The 15,194-nt window shown below is 34.6% G+C and overlaps 2 protein-coding genes across 2 annotated transcripts; one reads left to right on the top strand and one right to left on the bottom strand.

The window, feature by feature from the left end:
* Positions 1-968: 968 nt before the first annotated feature.
* LOC137807194 (protein PLASTID MOVEMENT IMPAIRED 1-RELATED 1-like) lies at positions 969-5,156 on the bottom strand. Its single transcript, XM_068607688.1, has 3 exons — positions 4,963-5,156; positions 2,420-4,779; positions 969-2,316 (listed from the first exon to the last, which is right to left on the bottom strand). The coding sequence occupies exons 2-3, from the start codon at positions 4,774-4,776 to the stop codon at positions 1,221-1,223; spliced, it is 3,453 nt and encodes a 1,150-aa protein (XP_068463789.1). The 5' UTR covers positions 4,777-4,779; positions 4,963-5,156; the 3' UTR covers positions 969-1,220.
* Positions 5,157-6,205: 1,049 nt separating this feature from the next.
* Positions 6,206-10,235, top strand: LOC137807195 (glycerophosphocholine acyltransferase 1). Its single transcript, XM_068607689.1, has 8 exons — positions 6,206-6,441; positions 6,544-6,645; positions 6,819-6,876; positions 6,973-7,073; positions 7,833-7,928; positions 8,016-8,109; positions 9,442-9,679; positions 9,822-10,235. The coding sequence occupies exons 1-8, from the start codon at positions 6,349-6,351 to the stop codon at positions 10,126-10,128; spliced, it is 1,089 nt and encodes a 362-aa protein (XP_068463790.1). The 5' UTR covers positions 6,206-6,348; the 3' UTR covers positions 10,129-10,235.
* Positions 10,236-15,194: the final 4,959 nt, after the last annotated feature.

Raw genomic sequence — 15,194 nt, forward strand, 5'->3', positions numbered from 1 at the left:
GTGAAGAGGAATTAGTGTTCCGAACTCTTTGAAGGTTGTCTCGTTTACACTCCTGGTAAGGGTAAGTCATATTATTGTAAGTCATATGTACCCATGGGGAAATCAGTGGAAAAAGAAAGACAAAATAGAAGTATTACATCTTTATTATTTTAAGAAAATTCAAATGAAGATTTTTGAGACTTGGACTCTTCTCCCTTAAATTGGTGTGAAATAGAAGTATTACATCTTTATTATTTAAAGAAAATACTCTTTTTTTCATGTTTTTATAAAAAAAAATACTGACACTTGAAAGTAAAAACATTCATTTGAAAACCCATTACAATAATATAATAGTATATATTAATATTTAAATTAAAAAATAAAATAATTATAATTAAAATATTAATTTATTAAGTTGTTAGGTAGATGTATTTTTTTTGAAGTGTCAAAATATCAGCACTTTTTTTTATAAAATGAATGTTTGATCATTTTAATTTTGCAATGTGTTTTTTTATCTTCCTCATCCACATTACTGAAAAAATAATTTATATCCTTATTTTATTTTTCTTTATAATGTATTTTTATTCTCTTTTTTTTGTTTCATTTTTCTGTATATTTTAATTCAAATAAAAGATAAAGCGAGTTTAAAAATAATATTGTTTTGATAAATTTTCGAAATAGGAGTGATAGAAATAATAAAGAGAAATTAATGGAATAAGATATGTTTACGTTTATACTTGTTCATTTTTTTACGATATAAAAAGTAAAAATATATAATTCAAATAGTTTGTTTTAGAATTATAAAGTTGAGAGTTAAAAATAAATAAAAACTGTACACAAGAAGGGAGTTACAAAACATAAACAATCTCTTTCTTAATGGTATAAAAGTACTGTATATTTATCAAGTAAATGTAAAATCTATCAAAATGAATTATTTTTGATAAATTTATGATAAGTATTATATTTAAAGTAGTAGAAGAGAGACGTGTACAATTAATTGGTATATTTTATTATTAACATTTTACTCCATGAGTGAATTTTACTCGAGGAGGGAATCAAATACAGTCATATGAATATACATATAACTTAATAATAAAATTAGTTAATTAATTGATATATGCCGTTGTCCATTCCCGTTCTCTTCCATTGTAGCAAAGACACTCTAATTTAATTATTGCCTCTCGCAAGGATAAAGCCTCTCATAGCAAATGAGTGAATGATATTCGGATTTCTTATATGTTCTACCAATTCCATCTTGTTAGTGTACCATAAATACGAGATGATATGCTCCACAATGAGTCACCCGGTTGCACGTTTGTGGTAGTTATTGGAGCACTAGATTTTGTTACAACATTTGACTTCAGTGCCGGATTCTTAAAGCTCTTCCCCATTCCATTAGCAATCAACCAGCGGGAACCAGATTGTTCTTGTTGTTGTCGTCGTCTCGAAGTGCTCCAAAACTTCCTTTTTTGCAGACCTGCAACATGTACTTCTGTAATTTTGAATTGAGGAATACCCTCATCTTCAGAACTTTTCTCTTCTTTGATGGCCTTCAACTCCACCTTGGCTACTATTTCACACTCATCGTCATTGTTGTTCCCTGCCTCACCCAAGTGCTTATAAATCTCTTGCTTTGGTGGGATGAACACTCTCTCGACTTGTATAAGAGCAAGCATTGGTGTCCCAACAGGCTCATAGTTTCTCAGAGGATCACGAAGCTGCTCCATTAGTGCTACTATGAATTTGTTTCCCAACAAACCACATTTCCTGCCTCTTTTCCTCTCTCCCTTTGAACTCTTCCCACGAATCAAGTCAAAAGAATTAGCATGATGGGCAGCAAGAAGTTTGGAAGTATGCTCACTGATATTGTCTATATCCTCATCAATCTCACCAGAATCCAGCCTCATCCATTCTTCTAGAGTTAATGATAGGGCCATTATGCCGTCAACACCATCATATTCATCACTGCTGCTGTTTTTCATATCCAACAATTGCATGGCAGCAGCTCCATCTAGGCCAAGGGAGCCCCTAATACTAACCCCCTTGCCTTGCAGAGCTGAAATATCCCCATAGGATTGTGCAATGATATTTGATGGTGCATCCTCATTTGACATCCCAGATTGTATTCTCAAACCCTCTAGTGAAAGTGCTTCAATTTTTTCCATAGCTAATAGAGCAAGATCATCCAATGAAACAAACTCTGAGCCTCTCTGGTTGCCATATGAATCTGAACTGAACTTATTAGACATTAGTCCACCATATAGTGTTCCCGTCAAGCCTCTTTGCGCACAAGTAGAATCCTGTCCTGTTACCAAATTATGCTGCAAATGTAATTGCCTGCATACAGCAGAGCAAAGTTCAACCATTCAACCATTTGAAGGAATGAAATATTTAAAAGTTTACTTCCAACACACGAGCTGAAAAAAAGGGATAGACAAACCTGTGTGTTCCCCCCAAGACTTCCCTTGATAATTGTTGCATTGTCTTCCCTGTGATATCTTCTAGAGGCATTAACTTATTTGCCTGCTTGGAAAGTTTTTCAATTCCCACCGAAGCCAAATACTGCAAAATCTCCATTATCCCAGAACCCATTTCAGCGGGCACCACAATTGGGTGGGAAACCTGCATGATTAATGCTCCACCAGTTCTACTATTCCTGAAGAGTGTGGGGTTCATTGACCGTAGAAAGCCCCCATCTTCGGTCTGAAGAAAAGGACCTAACCCCTCTGCTAGAGGAGGTAATGGTAGAGTCTCTTCAGGTAGAAAATATATTGGACTTCCTAAGCCATTATTATAATCTTTTTTAGGAGAATGCTGAAAAGCCTTCTCACTCAAGCCCCATTCACGCATTAAGGCTTCTGTTTCCAAGTCTTCTAGCATCTTGACCTTTTGTTTGTTCCTCACATTCTCAAACTCAATTAGATGCCCTTTATGTACATCTGGCATTGAGGATGCTGGCTTAATAGCCGTGGAGAACTTCCAATGCTCAGATCCAAAAGAAAAACCATTACCACAATCTGCTTCATTATCACTGCCCATGTCAAAATCAAACAAAGAGAAGCCCTCTGAACGAACTTCATTCTCAAATTGTCTTAAAAGGAGCTCTCTTGGAGACTCAGTCTCACCTTCAAAACTCAAACCCCTTGGACTATGGTCTATGCCAAGCTTACTTAAAAACTCACTGGCAACTGATTCTGTAACATCATCCAAGCTTTGTGTCTTTCTCAACTTATATTCAGATTTGGCTTCCATGGTTATAGGAGAATCCATTGCCGCTGTCTCCAACTCTGAGACACTATTTAAAGCTGATTCTAGTTCTTGCAGTAGAAGTTCTTTCGTCGGCAAGTCATCCTTTAGGTTAGAAAAGTCATGTACCACAACACTTTTCTTACAATTATCACTTAGTTCAGCAAGGGAATCCTGATTATCATGGTCTTGAAAAGATACTTGAATACCAGCATTATCAAGGGTCCGAGTACTGTCAACTGTGTAGACATCAATAAAAGCTTTTCCAATACATCCCTCTAGTTTAACATGTTCATCTGATGAAAATTCGATGCCCTTATCAACAACAGAAAATTCATTACCTTCACAGTCTTCGAGATTTTCTACTCCAGAATCAGGTAAAGGATAATCATTTAGCTTAACTGTGTCCAGGTTTTCTTGAAACACAAAAACTTCAGGTTTGTCATGCACTAGACTGCTTGTTTTCCCCTCATTACCTAGATTCTCTTCTGCCTTGTCCTTTTCATCGCCAAATGAAGAACAAACAACTGGATTGGTTGGATCAATATTTTCTTTAATTCCCTCAAGTTTAGGTTTGCCGTGCAGAGGACTACAACTTCTTTCTTCAACAAATTCCTTACATGACATGTATACTGGGCAGGGTCGAGCTGATTTTGATGTTGGCAACACCTCATGAAGATCTTTCACCTCATCTACATTTTGAGATGAATAATAATTACTGGCAAAGTTTGACAAATCTGAAGTACATCTAAGCCTCCTGTCAACCTGACTAGGTTTTATATCTGGTTCCATCAAAGGCATACCCTTTTTCTTGGGGGTGAATAGATTAGGAGTATCACAATGGTTGTCTCCGGTAGCACTAGTATTGTCACCAACAATGACATACCCAAAACTGACATTCATCACTGCACCCTTTGCGGTTCCTGATAATCTAAAACTTGTAGTCCATACCCCTGACCTTTTCTCCTCTTCAAGCTCTTCCAAAGTGAGAGGAAACAAACTTGTGAGGTCCACTCGGTGCTTCCCCAAATCAACTTCTGGGGCACCTGCCTCAGAAGCATAGAGCAGAAAATGCTTGGCTTCATATTTGGCAGAGTTTTGGGGTCCACTCCTACTTCCATTGATACAGCAAGTGTATGTCAAAATGTCTTGAAACTCAGCCACACCTTGAATCACCTTGGCTGGAGGGGTCACCAAAAGCGTATCCCGCCTCTTCCAATACACACAAAGGCAAGAACCATTGAAACTCAAAGGCAACCCTTCAATCACATGGACTTGGACAGAAAAACTACAATTGAACTTCTTACTGCGAGAGAGGGAAAGGGCCTTCAATGGTTTCCAATTCCATACGAACTTCTTATCCTTGCGTAAGTTATCTTCTTTGCTATCTTTAGCCTTTGATTTGGGATCAAGTAACAGGGATTTGGAAGATTTTGAATTCGTGGAAGAGCTTTTCTCTATGCACAGAGCTTTGTCTACGCTTTCAACACCTTTTAATAGCAAATTCTTCTCCTCTTCGCCACTCCTCTTACCACCTTCAACTCTAGACATTATCTTTTGTCCACATACCAACAGAAAGATAAACAAAAGAAGTTCATTCAAATGACAGATAACATGATCCAGAATTTAATTAAAAAAAACGTATTCATGAAACATGAAAAAGAAAATAGAATGAAACAGAACAGACTAATGAATTTCATATATGAAAATGGAACAGGGACATGATGAGTGGATTACCGGGTGGAGTTGAAAAGGATCGAAAACATCACAAGAAGAAGGTGGAAGAAAAATTCAAAATCTGCAACGAAAGAAATAAAATAAGATCCAATTTTGATTCCAAAAAAACAGATATTTAAAGATGGGCACGGGAAGAAAAAACCATATCATAGGCGTTTGTTGTAATGTTATGTTGTCGTTTGTTCCTTCGTTTCTCCAATCCAACGTTTGCCGCTACTTTCAAACGAATATTAACGGACAACATTTCCTTAAAAACAAATACCAAAGTTGGCAACAAAAGTTGGAACCTACTTTTTTTCCAACATTTTATTACTATCAAATAAAAGTTTTTTTTAAAAAAATTTACATAATTATTTATAAAATTTATTAAAGAAATAGAGTGACATGATTCTTAAATTTTAATATATTTCACTCAATGATAAAAAAAAAATATGTTTCAAGCATTTCTAAAATAAAACATTATATCATGTTAAAGGTATAATGTGATGTACTGAAATTTTTCATAGACCATTTCAATAATTTATTTTAAGTTTGTGAAATGAAATTTTCCTTATTTTTTCATTTGGTTAAAAAAAAAAGGAGAGGAAAGGTTTTAATATACAAAAAAAATATTGTTTCGTTAAAAAATAAAAAGAGATAGAGAATAAATAATTTATTTTAAGATATATAAGAAAAATATTTAAATTCTATTTTACTTATGTTAAGTTTCATATTTTTTAATTTTGGAAAGGAGTCAAAATTTGTAGGAAAATGTTTTTACTCTTCTCTTCTCCTTCCCCTTTCTTCTGTTTTCAAAATCGAGAATCAAAAAATATGTATAAAAGCACCTCACTCTCCTAAACTCTAATCATAGTTATATAAAAATTATAAATTTACACTTTGTTTAGTTCAGATCACTTTTATTATTTTCACCTTTAGATGAAATAGGAAGTTCTTAATAATTATTACATGCATGAAGATTTGAATAAAAAGAAAATGTTCTTTTACACATAATAAATATATGAATTACATTGTTCAACAATTGTTTTCTCACATAATTCGAACAGAGAATCTACGATTTAAAAATATTCTACACACGTTCTTATCTCGCAGACTAATTTTGTACGTATATACATATTTTCAAAGATTTATTGTAAAGCTAAGATAAAATAGTGAATGATTAATTAAAAACGTATTGTGTTACACGTCACGCTGAGAAGGCTACGTCTGTTGCAAGGAATAAAAAATCATAAGAAAAAAAGTTTTGGTGTAAATGATTAACCAGAAAGTTCCATTTTTCAGTTAAAAGCTTTGATGCGAGGTTGAATTGCTTGTCGTCTCCAATCACAACACGACACTACCTTTTCTCTGTCTCTCTGCCTTCGCCACTGTCTACTGAAAATTGAAATGTCTGATACCGAAGACCATGCAGATGCATCAGACTGTTCCAATGGCCAATCTCCTCCAAAGCGGCCACAGAGGTTCAGGGACAGATCTAAGGTAAAATACCAACCCATTTTTTTTGTTTCATTTTTTATGCCGCACGAGTTGGTTTTTGCTTTTTACGATGTGGGTTTCATTTTTTTTGTTGTCTCTGCGAAGGAGATGCTGTCCAAACAAGCTGTGCACACCAAGCAAATGCTTTCCAAACAGGCAGTGAAGATTGCCAAACAAGCCGAGGAACATGAAAGGTTCATCAACAAGGTGTTTTTGCGTTTTCCCATTTCACTTTTCGTTTCAAAATGTTTTCTTTTACTGAAGTTGTTTTCTGGGTGTTGAACAAATCAATGGGTTTCTTGTGGGGAGGTTGACCCTTTGCATGGTCAAATATTGAATAACCTGCTTTAATTGTTTATCATTCTTACATTTATGTTCAGGTGACGCATCTCGTGGGGGTCCTCGGTTTTGGGGGGTTTTGTTTCCTTTTAGGGGCGAGTAAGTTGATAACTCTAATTAGTGCATTTGCTTTGTTTTGGAATTTTTTTCTTTGTACACATTCTTAGTTTTTTACCATTTTGTTTTTCTTGCCAGGACCCCAAGACATTCCTTATGTATATTGTCTGTTCTACGTCATCTTTGTCCCTCTTCGTTGGATATACTATAGGTTCAAGAAATGGCATTACTATCTGCTGGTAAGCCAACGTATCTAATTTTTTTTCTGAAGTGCGCTGTACCTTGTGATGTAGAAGAGCACTATTTGATTTTGGAAGCTTATGTTTGCTTTGAGGATGAATTTGAGTTTTGTTGTATAATTGTATTTGTAGTGTCCACGAGCATTTGTGATAAGTGACTGTGATCAATAATCTGTTATTGTCAAAACTTAGAGATGCAAAACTGCCAACGGCAATATTGTGGAGTACGCTTTTAAAGTTGAATGAGGCCATAAGAGTACAATAGCCATCGACACCAAAAAAACATAAGGGTCCAGGTTGAGGTATTAGGCAATTATCTGATTGAATATGTTGTCTTAGACCGGAGGGACATCCTTAGTTATGAATGTGTTACAGTTATTACCAAATAACTAAGATGAAAGAATAGTTGGATTATAAATATTTGCTTATCATGTTATTTTTCTTTCTTATGTGGTATAGGCCAGTTAGCAAGAAGAATGTTTAATTGCGAATTACCAACAACCAACATGGTTGTGATGTGTGATAGAGCATTTAGAAAAGATGGATTTTTGAAAGATTAATCTTATTTGTCTGATATTTTCAACAAGGAAACTCTATTAGTAATGAAAGACAAGGGCTTTGACAATTTAAATTGTGTTTCCTTATGTTAATAATTAAACTCGTTGCAATAGTTTCTCGATTCCCATTAATTACTAACTCACTTTTATGTTGATAGAGTACTAATATTGTTATTGAGTTACATGATTGTTTGTGTTTCAGGATTTTTGCTATTATGCCAATACAATATTCTTGGTCGATCTTCTTTTTTACTCAAAAAATGAGAAGCTTTTCATGGTTTGCTTTTCTTTTTCCGAGGTAAGAACGTTGTTGATGGTAATTTGATTCCTTACTTAAAGAATGATTCATCTGTCAAATCTGTGTCTTATTCAAGAGCTTTTGCAGGGGCCCTTAGCATGGGCTTTGATTGTTTGGCGCTGCAGCTTGGTTTTCAGTTCTGTTGACAAAATTGTCAGTGTTCTTATCCATCTTTTACCTGGTAAATTATACCACCTTCTTATGGTTTCTCTATTTTTTTTTCAGCAAGAAAAAGAAATTCTGGGAAATTGTAGGCTTCTGCTACAATAATTGTTGACTTCTACCTTCAATAGTCAAATATTGGGTGTAAGATTTATCTTCTTTTTATCTGGAAAGGAATGTTTAGTGTTATGTTGTACGAATGTTGTGAGAATATATGAGAAACATGAACCCATATCATATGGCATCCTTCACGCCAAATCTATGTTAATTTCATGCTATTAAATCTATATTCTTTCTTTTCTTCACTACCAAAACTCAGTAATTTTAACATGATATTATTAGAGTGGTTCTATTCTATGCAGTTAGGCCCAGCTGTCTCCAGTCCTAGATTGTGTCTCCATCCCAAATGTAAATGTTTGTCTTCTCTTCCTTGATGTTCAGGCACAGTCTCCACTCTCGAATCTTAGGCCAGTTGACCCTTTCAGTCTGTGTTGCAATCTCACCCCATCTCCTTCTCAAATTTATTTCCAATTTTTTGAGTCTCGTTAGTTTTTCTGCTGTGAAGCTTTCAAACGCTGCTTTTGACAAATTTTTAGGAAAGTTTCAAGTCTTGTTGTTTAATGCTGTTAGCTAAGATATTTCCTTTAATAACCATTCCACCTGCCTTGCTATGCTATATTTCTAACAGGCTTGTCTATCTCATTTCTCCTGCATCCTTGAGTTGCCTCTCTAGCCATTTTTTTTACCCAAATTATACTTTTCATTTGTAACAAACTTAAAACCAATAAGCTTTATCTCAAGGAAGATAACATGAAAATGTCATATCACATCCCATCCTTCACATCATATCAACATCCATTTCAAATTGTTTTTCTCCTTTTTCCCACTTTTGACATTGAGATATTTAGGTTAATGTCCACCATAACATAATTGATAGTGCACCTCATCCCATTTTCTTGATTGGTATCGTATTGTTAAATATAAACAAGCAGTGGGATTTGAACTTGCTGTAGATTTGCTAAATATATATATTTCTTAAAGCGTGTTTGGATACAATTTACAAAGGTAGAAGAACTTTTGAAAACTTTTCTACTGACTAAAACTCTATATTTCTAGTAGAGAAACTCTCAGTCAGAAACATTTCTACCTTGTATCCAAACGGGTCCTTATTGCATCCATTTTAGTACAGTGATGCCTTCAACAAAGTAGTTCTGTTGAACAACACTTATCCAATTGTTAGAGACATGCAATGCAACTAGTAGAACAGAATTGTGATAGAAATGCCAACTTCATGTGTCTTTTTGTTCCATTGTACTTTTATTTGCCTTTAACACACAGTAGTACATTCCAGGATTGGTTTTCTTTACTATTCGATGGTGGAACCCTGCAACCTTTGAAGCCATGCATCCAGAGGGAACAGCTAGAAGACCTACATGGCCTTACATTGAAGATAAATCGTTTCTCTGGACATGGCTGTTTCTGGTACCCTTGGTAGCTTACACCTTGTGGCAGATTCTATATTTCCTCATCGTCAATGTCTTGCGTAGGCAAAGGTTTTTAAGAGATCCGGAAGTGATGACTTCCTACAGGTAACCAGTGAATATAAATGTACTTCCCTATTGAACTTCAGAAGAAAAGTGTTCCAAGTTTAAGATGCTTTTATGTCATATGAATTGGTAGTGAAAAGAGCTTCTCTTTACCTCTCTCATTATTGAGTTGTATTGTTCATAGGGAACTCTCAAAAAAGGCTCAAAAAGCAAACAACATATGGTGGCGCTTAAGTGGGTTGTTAGGGGATCAAAATCGCATGCTTATGTATATTTTTCTTCAAGGCATATTTACAGTGGCAACCATGGCACTGGCTGTGCCCATATTCTTGTCATATGAGTTGCATGTAGTTTTCGAAATACTGAAGGTTTCAGCCTCAATATGGAATGGGGGAAGTTTTCTGTTAGAAGTAATGCCAAGACAGGCAATTCTTAAGGAGAAAAAGAAATCAGAGATGCAACCTGTTGAAGCTCAATCCAATCACCAATAGTGATGTAAAATTTTATCAACTTAAAACACTGAATATTGTTCTCACTTCTCACACCTTACTCCTTACACCACTCTTCAATCCACCTATATTTTTTTTTAAACTTTTAACTGTATTTGTTCATTTCTATTTCGGGTTAGGGGTATATACAACAGACATGAGTTTTTTTATTGAGATTTTCTGTAAGTATGTCTAGAAAAACTACAAAGAAAACAGTAAAATTATTTTTACATACACTGAAATTTTATAACTTTTAGTAGTCTTACTAATTTTAAAATTTTTATTTTACTTTATAACAAGTTAATTTTAGTTTATAAATTTTTATTATTTATTTATTTTAAAGTATTTGTGGAAAAGTTTGTTAATTCGTGTTTGATGTTATTTGAAACGGCTTCTGATTATAAGAATTTTGTAACCTTTTAAAAACATATATAACGACCACACTAAATAGTTTTTGAAAAAGAAGTGATATGTTAGCTAAAAAAAGGACCCTCGACCTAAAGTGGAAGACAGTGCATATATATTACTAAAATTCCTTTTTTACCAAATGAAACTTATTCATATTTTTACTCTTTCAACAATTTCAATTTTATAACTCACCTAATATTCCAAAGTAGGTGATTGATATGTTTTCCCTATTCCAAACTCTAAACTCTGGCCATCCCAACTTCGGCATTTCTTCCTCCACTTCCTATTTTTTCTTACATCTTCATAAATCTTTCGATTTCAATACTATTGGACAAAGTTTGTAAAAAAAATTAATTTTTTAATTATTTAATCTGTATATTTTTTTAATTCTATTTTGAATCTAGAAAATAACTTTTAAATTTTGAAATACAAAATTATATTCAAAATTTTAGAATATAAAAGAGGGAATGAGTGTTAGTGAAAAAATTGATAGAAAAAGGTGAAGTTGTCATTTTATCTCTTCTTAAGAAAGAGAACATGTAGGTGCATGGAGAATTGCCCTTCCAACTTGTGGGCATTATCTTTGCTTATAGTTAAAATATTAGTAACATAACTTTTTTTATATTACAAGTTGTTTTAAAATTTATATAATTTATAAAGTAATAGAGATATAAAATATGAAAAGTTAGCGTTTCATTAAAGATAAAGATGTTTGTATTATATAATTTTGTATGGTATTTCTTAAATTTGTACTCTACCATTTCTCACCTAAATTATCTATTCGTCCAGAAAAAAAGGTTTATCCTTTTGTTATATTTTTCTTCCTGTCCAAATAACATTAAAATATCTTTTATTTACTTATAAAAATATATGTTAATTTTTAGACTTTTAAAAATAAATCCATTTTCTGAAAAAGTTGAGAGTAGCTTTGTTTTATTTATTTTTGCACAATCTTGTTTATTTGAGGCAAGTAGTTGCTAATCACAATTACTAGTTCATTGTGGTCAATACCTTAATACAACTACAAGTAATACTATTCAGTATTATAATCCATATATTATAAAATTTATTTATTCATTCTCAAGTAATCAAAATTTATAACAAGTAAAATCTTTGAATACGAAAACTAACTAATGTGGATTTACAATCAACACTTTAAAATTGAGATATGAAGTTTTTAATTATTACAATTTTCAACAAATTAAAAGAATGAATTTGATGGATTAGGTGATTAAAAAAATTAAATATACAAATAAAGATAAAGGAAAAGTAATTTGATATGATCGTAAAGATTTTATTTTTCTTTACAAATTTCAAGAATGATATGATAAAACGTATAGCTAAATATGTGTTAGGAGAAAAGGAAAACTGAATATATGTGTAATTGTACTGAATGTATACTTGGAGTGCTGAGATACAGGTTTTGTGAAAGCATCCGTGACTTGAAAACGAGCTGGAAGGTGGATCAGCTTGACAAACTGAAGGTCAAGTACAAAGTGTTTTGTGCGAGAGTGCATAATTGGATTTGCTCTAAGTAAGACAACACCTAGGTTATCAGAGAAGAGTTGAGGTTGTCCAATGGATATGCGAAGCTCATGGAGAAGAGAATGAAGTCAAATAACTTCAGTGAGGACAACAGCTATGCTTCGATACTCTGCTTACTTCTTGAAACAACCTTTTGCTTATGAGAGGACCAAGTGATGATGTTGAATCCAAGATAAACACAGTAACCAGTTGTGGATTTGTGATCGTCTACATCACTGCCCCAGTCTGCATCACTAAAGGCAAGTATGTCAGTGGATGGGCTGCGTCTAATAAGTAAATCGTGCGTAGTAGTTCTGACAAGGTATCGGAGAATACGTTTGACTGTTTTCCAGTGGTATTCCTGGGGATTTTGCATGAACTGGCAAACCTTATTAACAGCATAGGAAAGCTCAGGGCGGGTGACTAAAATATATTGTAAAGAACCAACTATAGAGCGATATAAGGTGGGATCTTGAACAACCGGAGAAACATCTTATGACAGACAAAGAGCAGTTTGCATGGGAGTGGGAAGCGAATGAGCTTGGTGCATGTGAGTTTGGTGAAGAAGATCATTGATGTATTTGGTATGAGAGAGAAGAATGCTTCCATCTTTGAGATGCTGAACTTCAATGCCAAGGAAATAATGTAGACATCCCAAGTCTTTTAGAGCAAAGAAGGAGCTAAGGGTGCTTATCAGATCTTGAATGTGAGAAGGTGAGGACCTTGTAATTATAATGTCATCCACATAGATTAGAATAAAATTGGTATAAGATGAATGGAACTTAATAAATAAAGAGGTATCATTAGTAGTAGAATGAAAACCAATGGATTCCAAGGTAGAACGTAACTTTTCAAACCAGAAACGCGACACTTGCTTGAGGTCATAGATGGCTTTCTGAAGCTTGCATACAAGATGAGGAGAGGATGATGGAAAACCAGGGGGCCGCTGCATGTAAACATCCTCTTGAAGATCACCATTCAGAAAAGCATTGTTGACATCAACTTGGTGTATATGCCATGCAGCAGAAATAGCATGGGAAAGAACAACACGAATGGTTGCTGGCTTGACAACAGGACTATAGGTTTCACTGTACTTAGTGCTTGCGGTTTAACTAAAGCCTTTGGCCACGAGACGAGGCTTGTGTCTTTGAAACGAGCCATCAACATTGTACTTGTGTTTTAAGACCCACCTGCAACCAACAACTTTGCAGTCACTGGAAGAGAGGTGAGAATCCAGGTATTGTTGTTTATAAGGGCATCATATTCATCTGTCATAGCTTGAAATCATTGTGGAGAGTGAAGAGCTTCTGTGACAGTAGCAGGTATGGAAGACTGCAAATTAGTGTTAGAAAGAAAAGTTTTGGATTTGAAGATACTTGCTTTTGATCGTGTTATCATGGAATGATTATTGAGATTCGTAGGAGTATGAGAATGGGAAAGAGAGAGATCAGAAGAAGAGGGTTGGATGGTGTCAGAGGAGGGAAGATCAGAAGTATGAGAGAAAACAGGGGAAATAGGCAAAGTAGTAGAAGGAGGAGAAGATGGAGGTTGTGAAATAATCAAGGGAATGGGAACAGGGTTAGAAGGAAGGATTTCTAGAGAAGAATGTGGAATAAAATTGTATTGTGGTATATTATATGGAAAAAGATCTTCTTGAAAAAGAACATGGCGAGATATGTAAACCTTACCAGATGAAGAAAGGCAGATGTAACCACGATTGTGAATGCTATAGCCAAGAAATATGCAACAAGACGAGTGAAAATCAAGTTTGTGTTTGTTATATGGTTGAAGAAGAGGATGACAAACACATCCAAAAGTTCTTAAGGTTGTGTAGTCAGGTGCATGAGGGAAAAGAAGAGCATGAGGAGATTTGTTACCAATAACAAGAGAGGGTAAGAGGTTTATGATGTGAACAACAGTCATGAAAGCCTCAGCCTAGAACTTGAGAGGAAGGGAGGCAACAGAAAGAAGAGTAAGCCCCATGTCGGTGATATGTCTATGCTTTCTTTCGATGGATCCATTTTGCTCATGAGTGTGTGGACATATAAGACGATGATGAATGCCAAAAGTTGTAGTAAATTGTTTAAAGCATAAAAACTCTTTTGGCGGTTTGAATAGCTTTTAGTTTATATCCAGTTTGATTTTCAGCAAATATCTTAAAACGAGTAAAAGCAAGGGTATAACGACTATAGGCATCAAGAAAAGAAATATAATAGCATAACCATTGGATGCACACACAGATGAAGGTCCCCAAATATCAATGAAAACCAATTATAAAGGTGCAGTGTAACTGTTAACAGAAGCATGAAAAGGAAGTTGATGTGCCTTACCAAGCACACATGCATTACAGAATTGTGTCTGAGAGTTATATTGTATATTACAAGAGTTTAAAACACGTTGAACAACGGGAAAGTTGTTATGCCCATGCATGTTATGCCAGAGCTGTAAGAGATTAATATTCGATTTGTATACAACATGATTGGCAGTGTAAGAGAGACAAGCAGGAGAAGCAAGAAAAACATAAACCATCTCTAACTATTCCTTGAATGAGAATATGATGAGTGTCCTGATGTTTAACAAAACAAGAGTGAGGATGGAATTCAAAATACACATTATTGTCTTTAGTAAATTGAGCAACACTAATCAAATTTTTGGTAATATGAGGTACATGCAGCAAATGACGTAGAAGAAATTTTTTGTGTGTATGTGGTGCAACATAGAAAGCAGATCCAGTATGTATAATATTCATACCTTGCTCGTTGCCAACCTTTAAAGATTCAGAACCATGATAGATGGATTTGTTGTGGAAAACAGAAGGATCGTTAGTGACTTGATGGGTAGTGCCACTATCGGGGTACCAAAGAGAATCTTCTATAGTTGACGGAGCACCCAGAATTGATGGAGCAGAATCATCTTCGGCTGAGATGGAAGATTGAGAGATGTTAGCCGTAAAAGAAGAAGTGGTAGGAGGATCATACCTACACCAACAGGTATCAGCATTGTGCCCTTGTTTGTGGCAAATCTAACATTGAGGTTTACTGGAGTTCCAAGGTGTAGGATGACGGAAAGTAGAACGAGAGATAGGTCGCGGTCCAGAAAAGAAAGGCACAGAGGGTGGATACGATGGACGACTCTGA

This window comes from Phaseolus vulgaris, chromosome 3, assembly GCF_000499845.2.
Source record: "Phaseolus vulgaris cultivar G19833 chromosome 3, P. vulgaris v2.0, whole genome shotgun sequence".
NCBI classification, from domain to species: Eukaryota; Viridiplantae; Streptophyta; class Magnoliopsida; order Fabales; family Fabaceae; genus Phaseolus; species Phaseolus vulgaris.

What these genes read in the sequence shown, in the direction of transcription:
- LOC137807194 (XM_068607688.1), bottom strand. Translation starts at nt 4,776, where the DNA reads ATGTCTAGAGTTGAAGGTGGTAAGAGGAGTGGCGAAGAGGAGAAGAAT. An exon ending in GTCTTGGGGGGAACACACAG is followed by an intron (nt 2,317 to 2,419) that starts GTTTGTCTATCC and finishes TGCTGTATGCAG; the next exon opens with GCAATTACATTTGCAGCATA.
- LOC137807195 (XM_068607689.1), top strand. Translation starts at nt 6,349, where the DNA reads ATGTCTGATACCGAAGACCATGCAGATGCATCAGACTGTTCCAATGGC. An exon ending in TCTTATCCATCTTTTACCTG is followed by an intron (nt 8,110 to 9,441) that starts GTAAATTATACC and finishes AGTACATTCCAG; the next exon opens with GATTGGTTTTCTTTACTATT. An exon ending in GAAGTGATGACTTCCTACAG is followed by an intron (nt 9,680 to 9,821) that starts GTAACCAGTGAA and finishes TATTGTTCATAG; the next exon opens with GGAACTCTCAAAAAAGGCTC.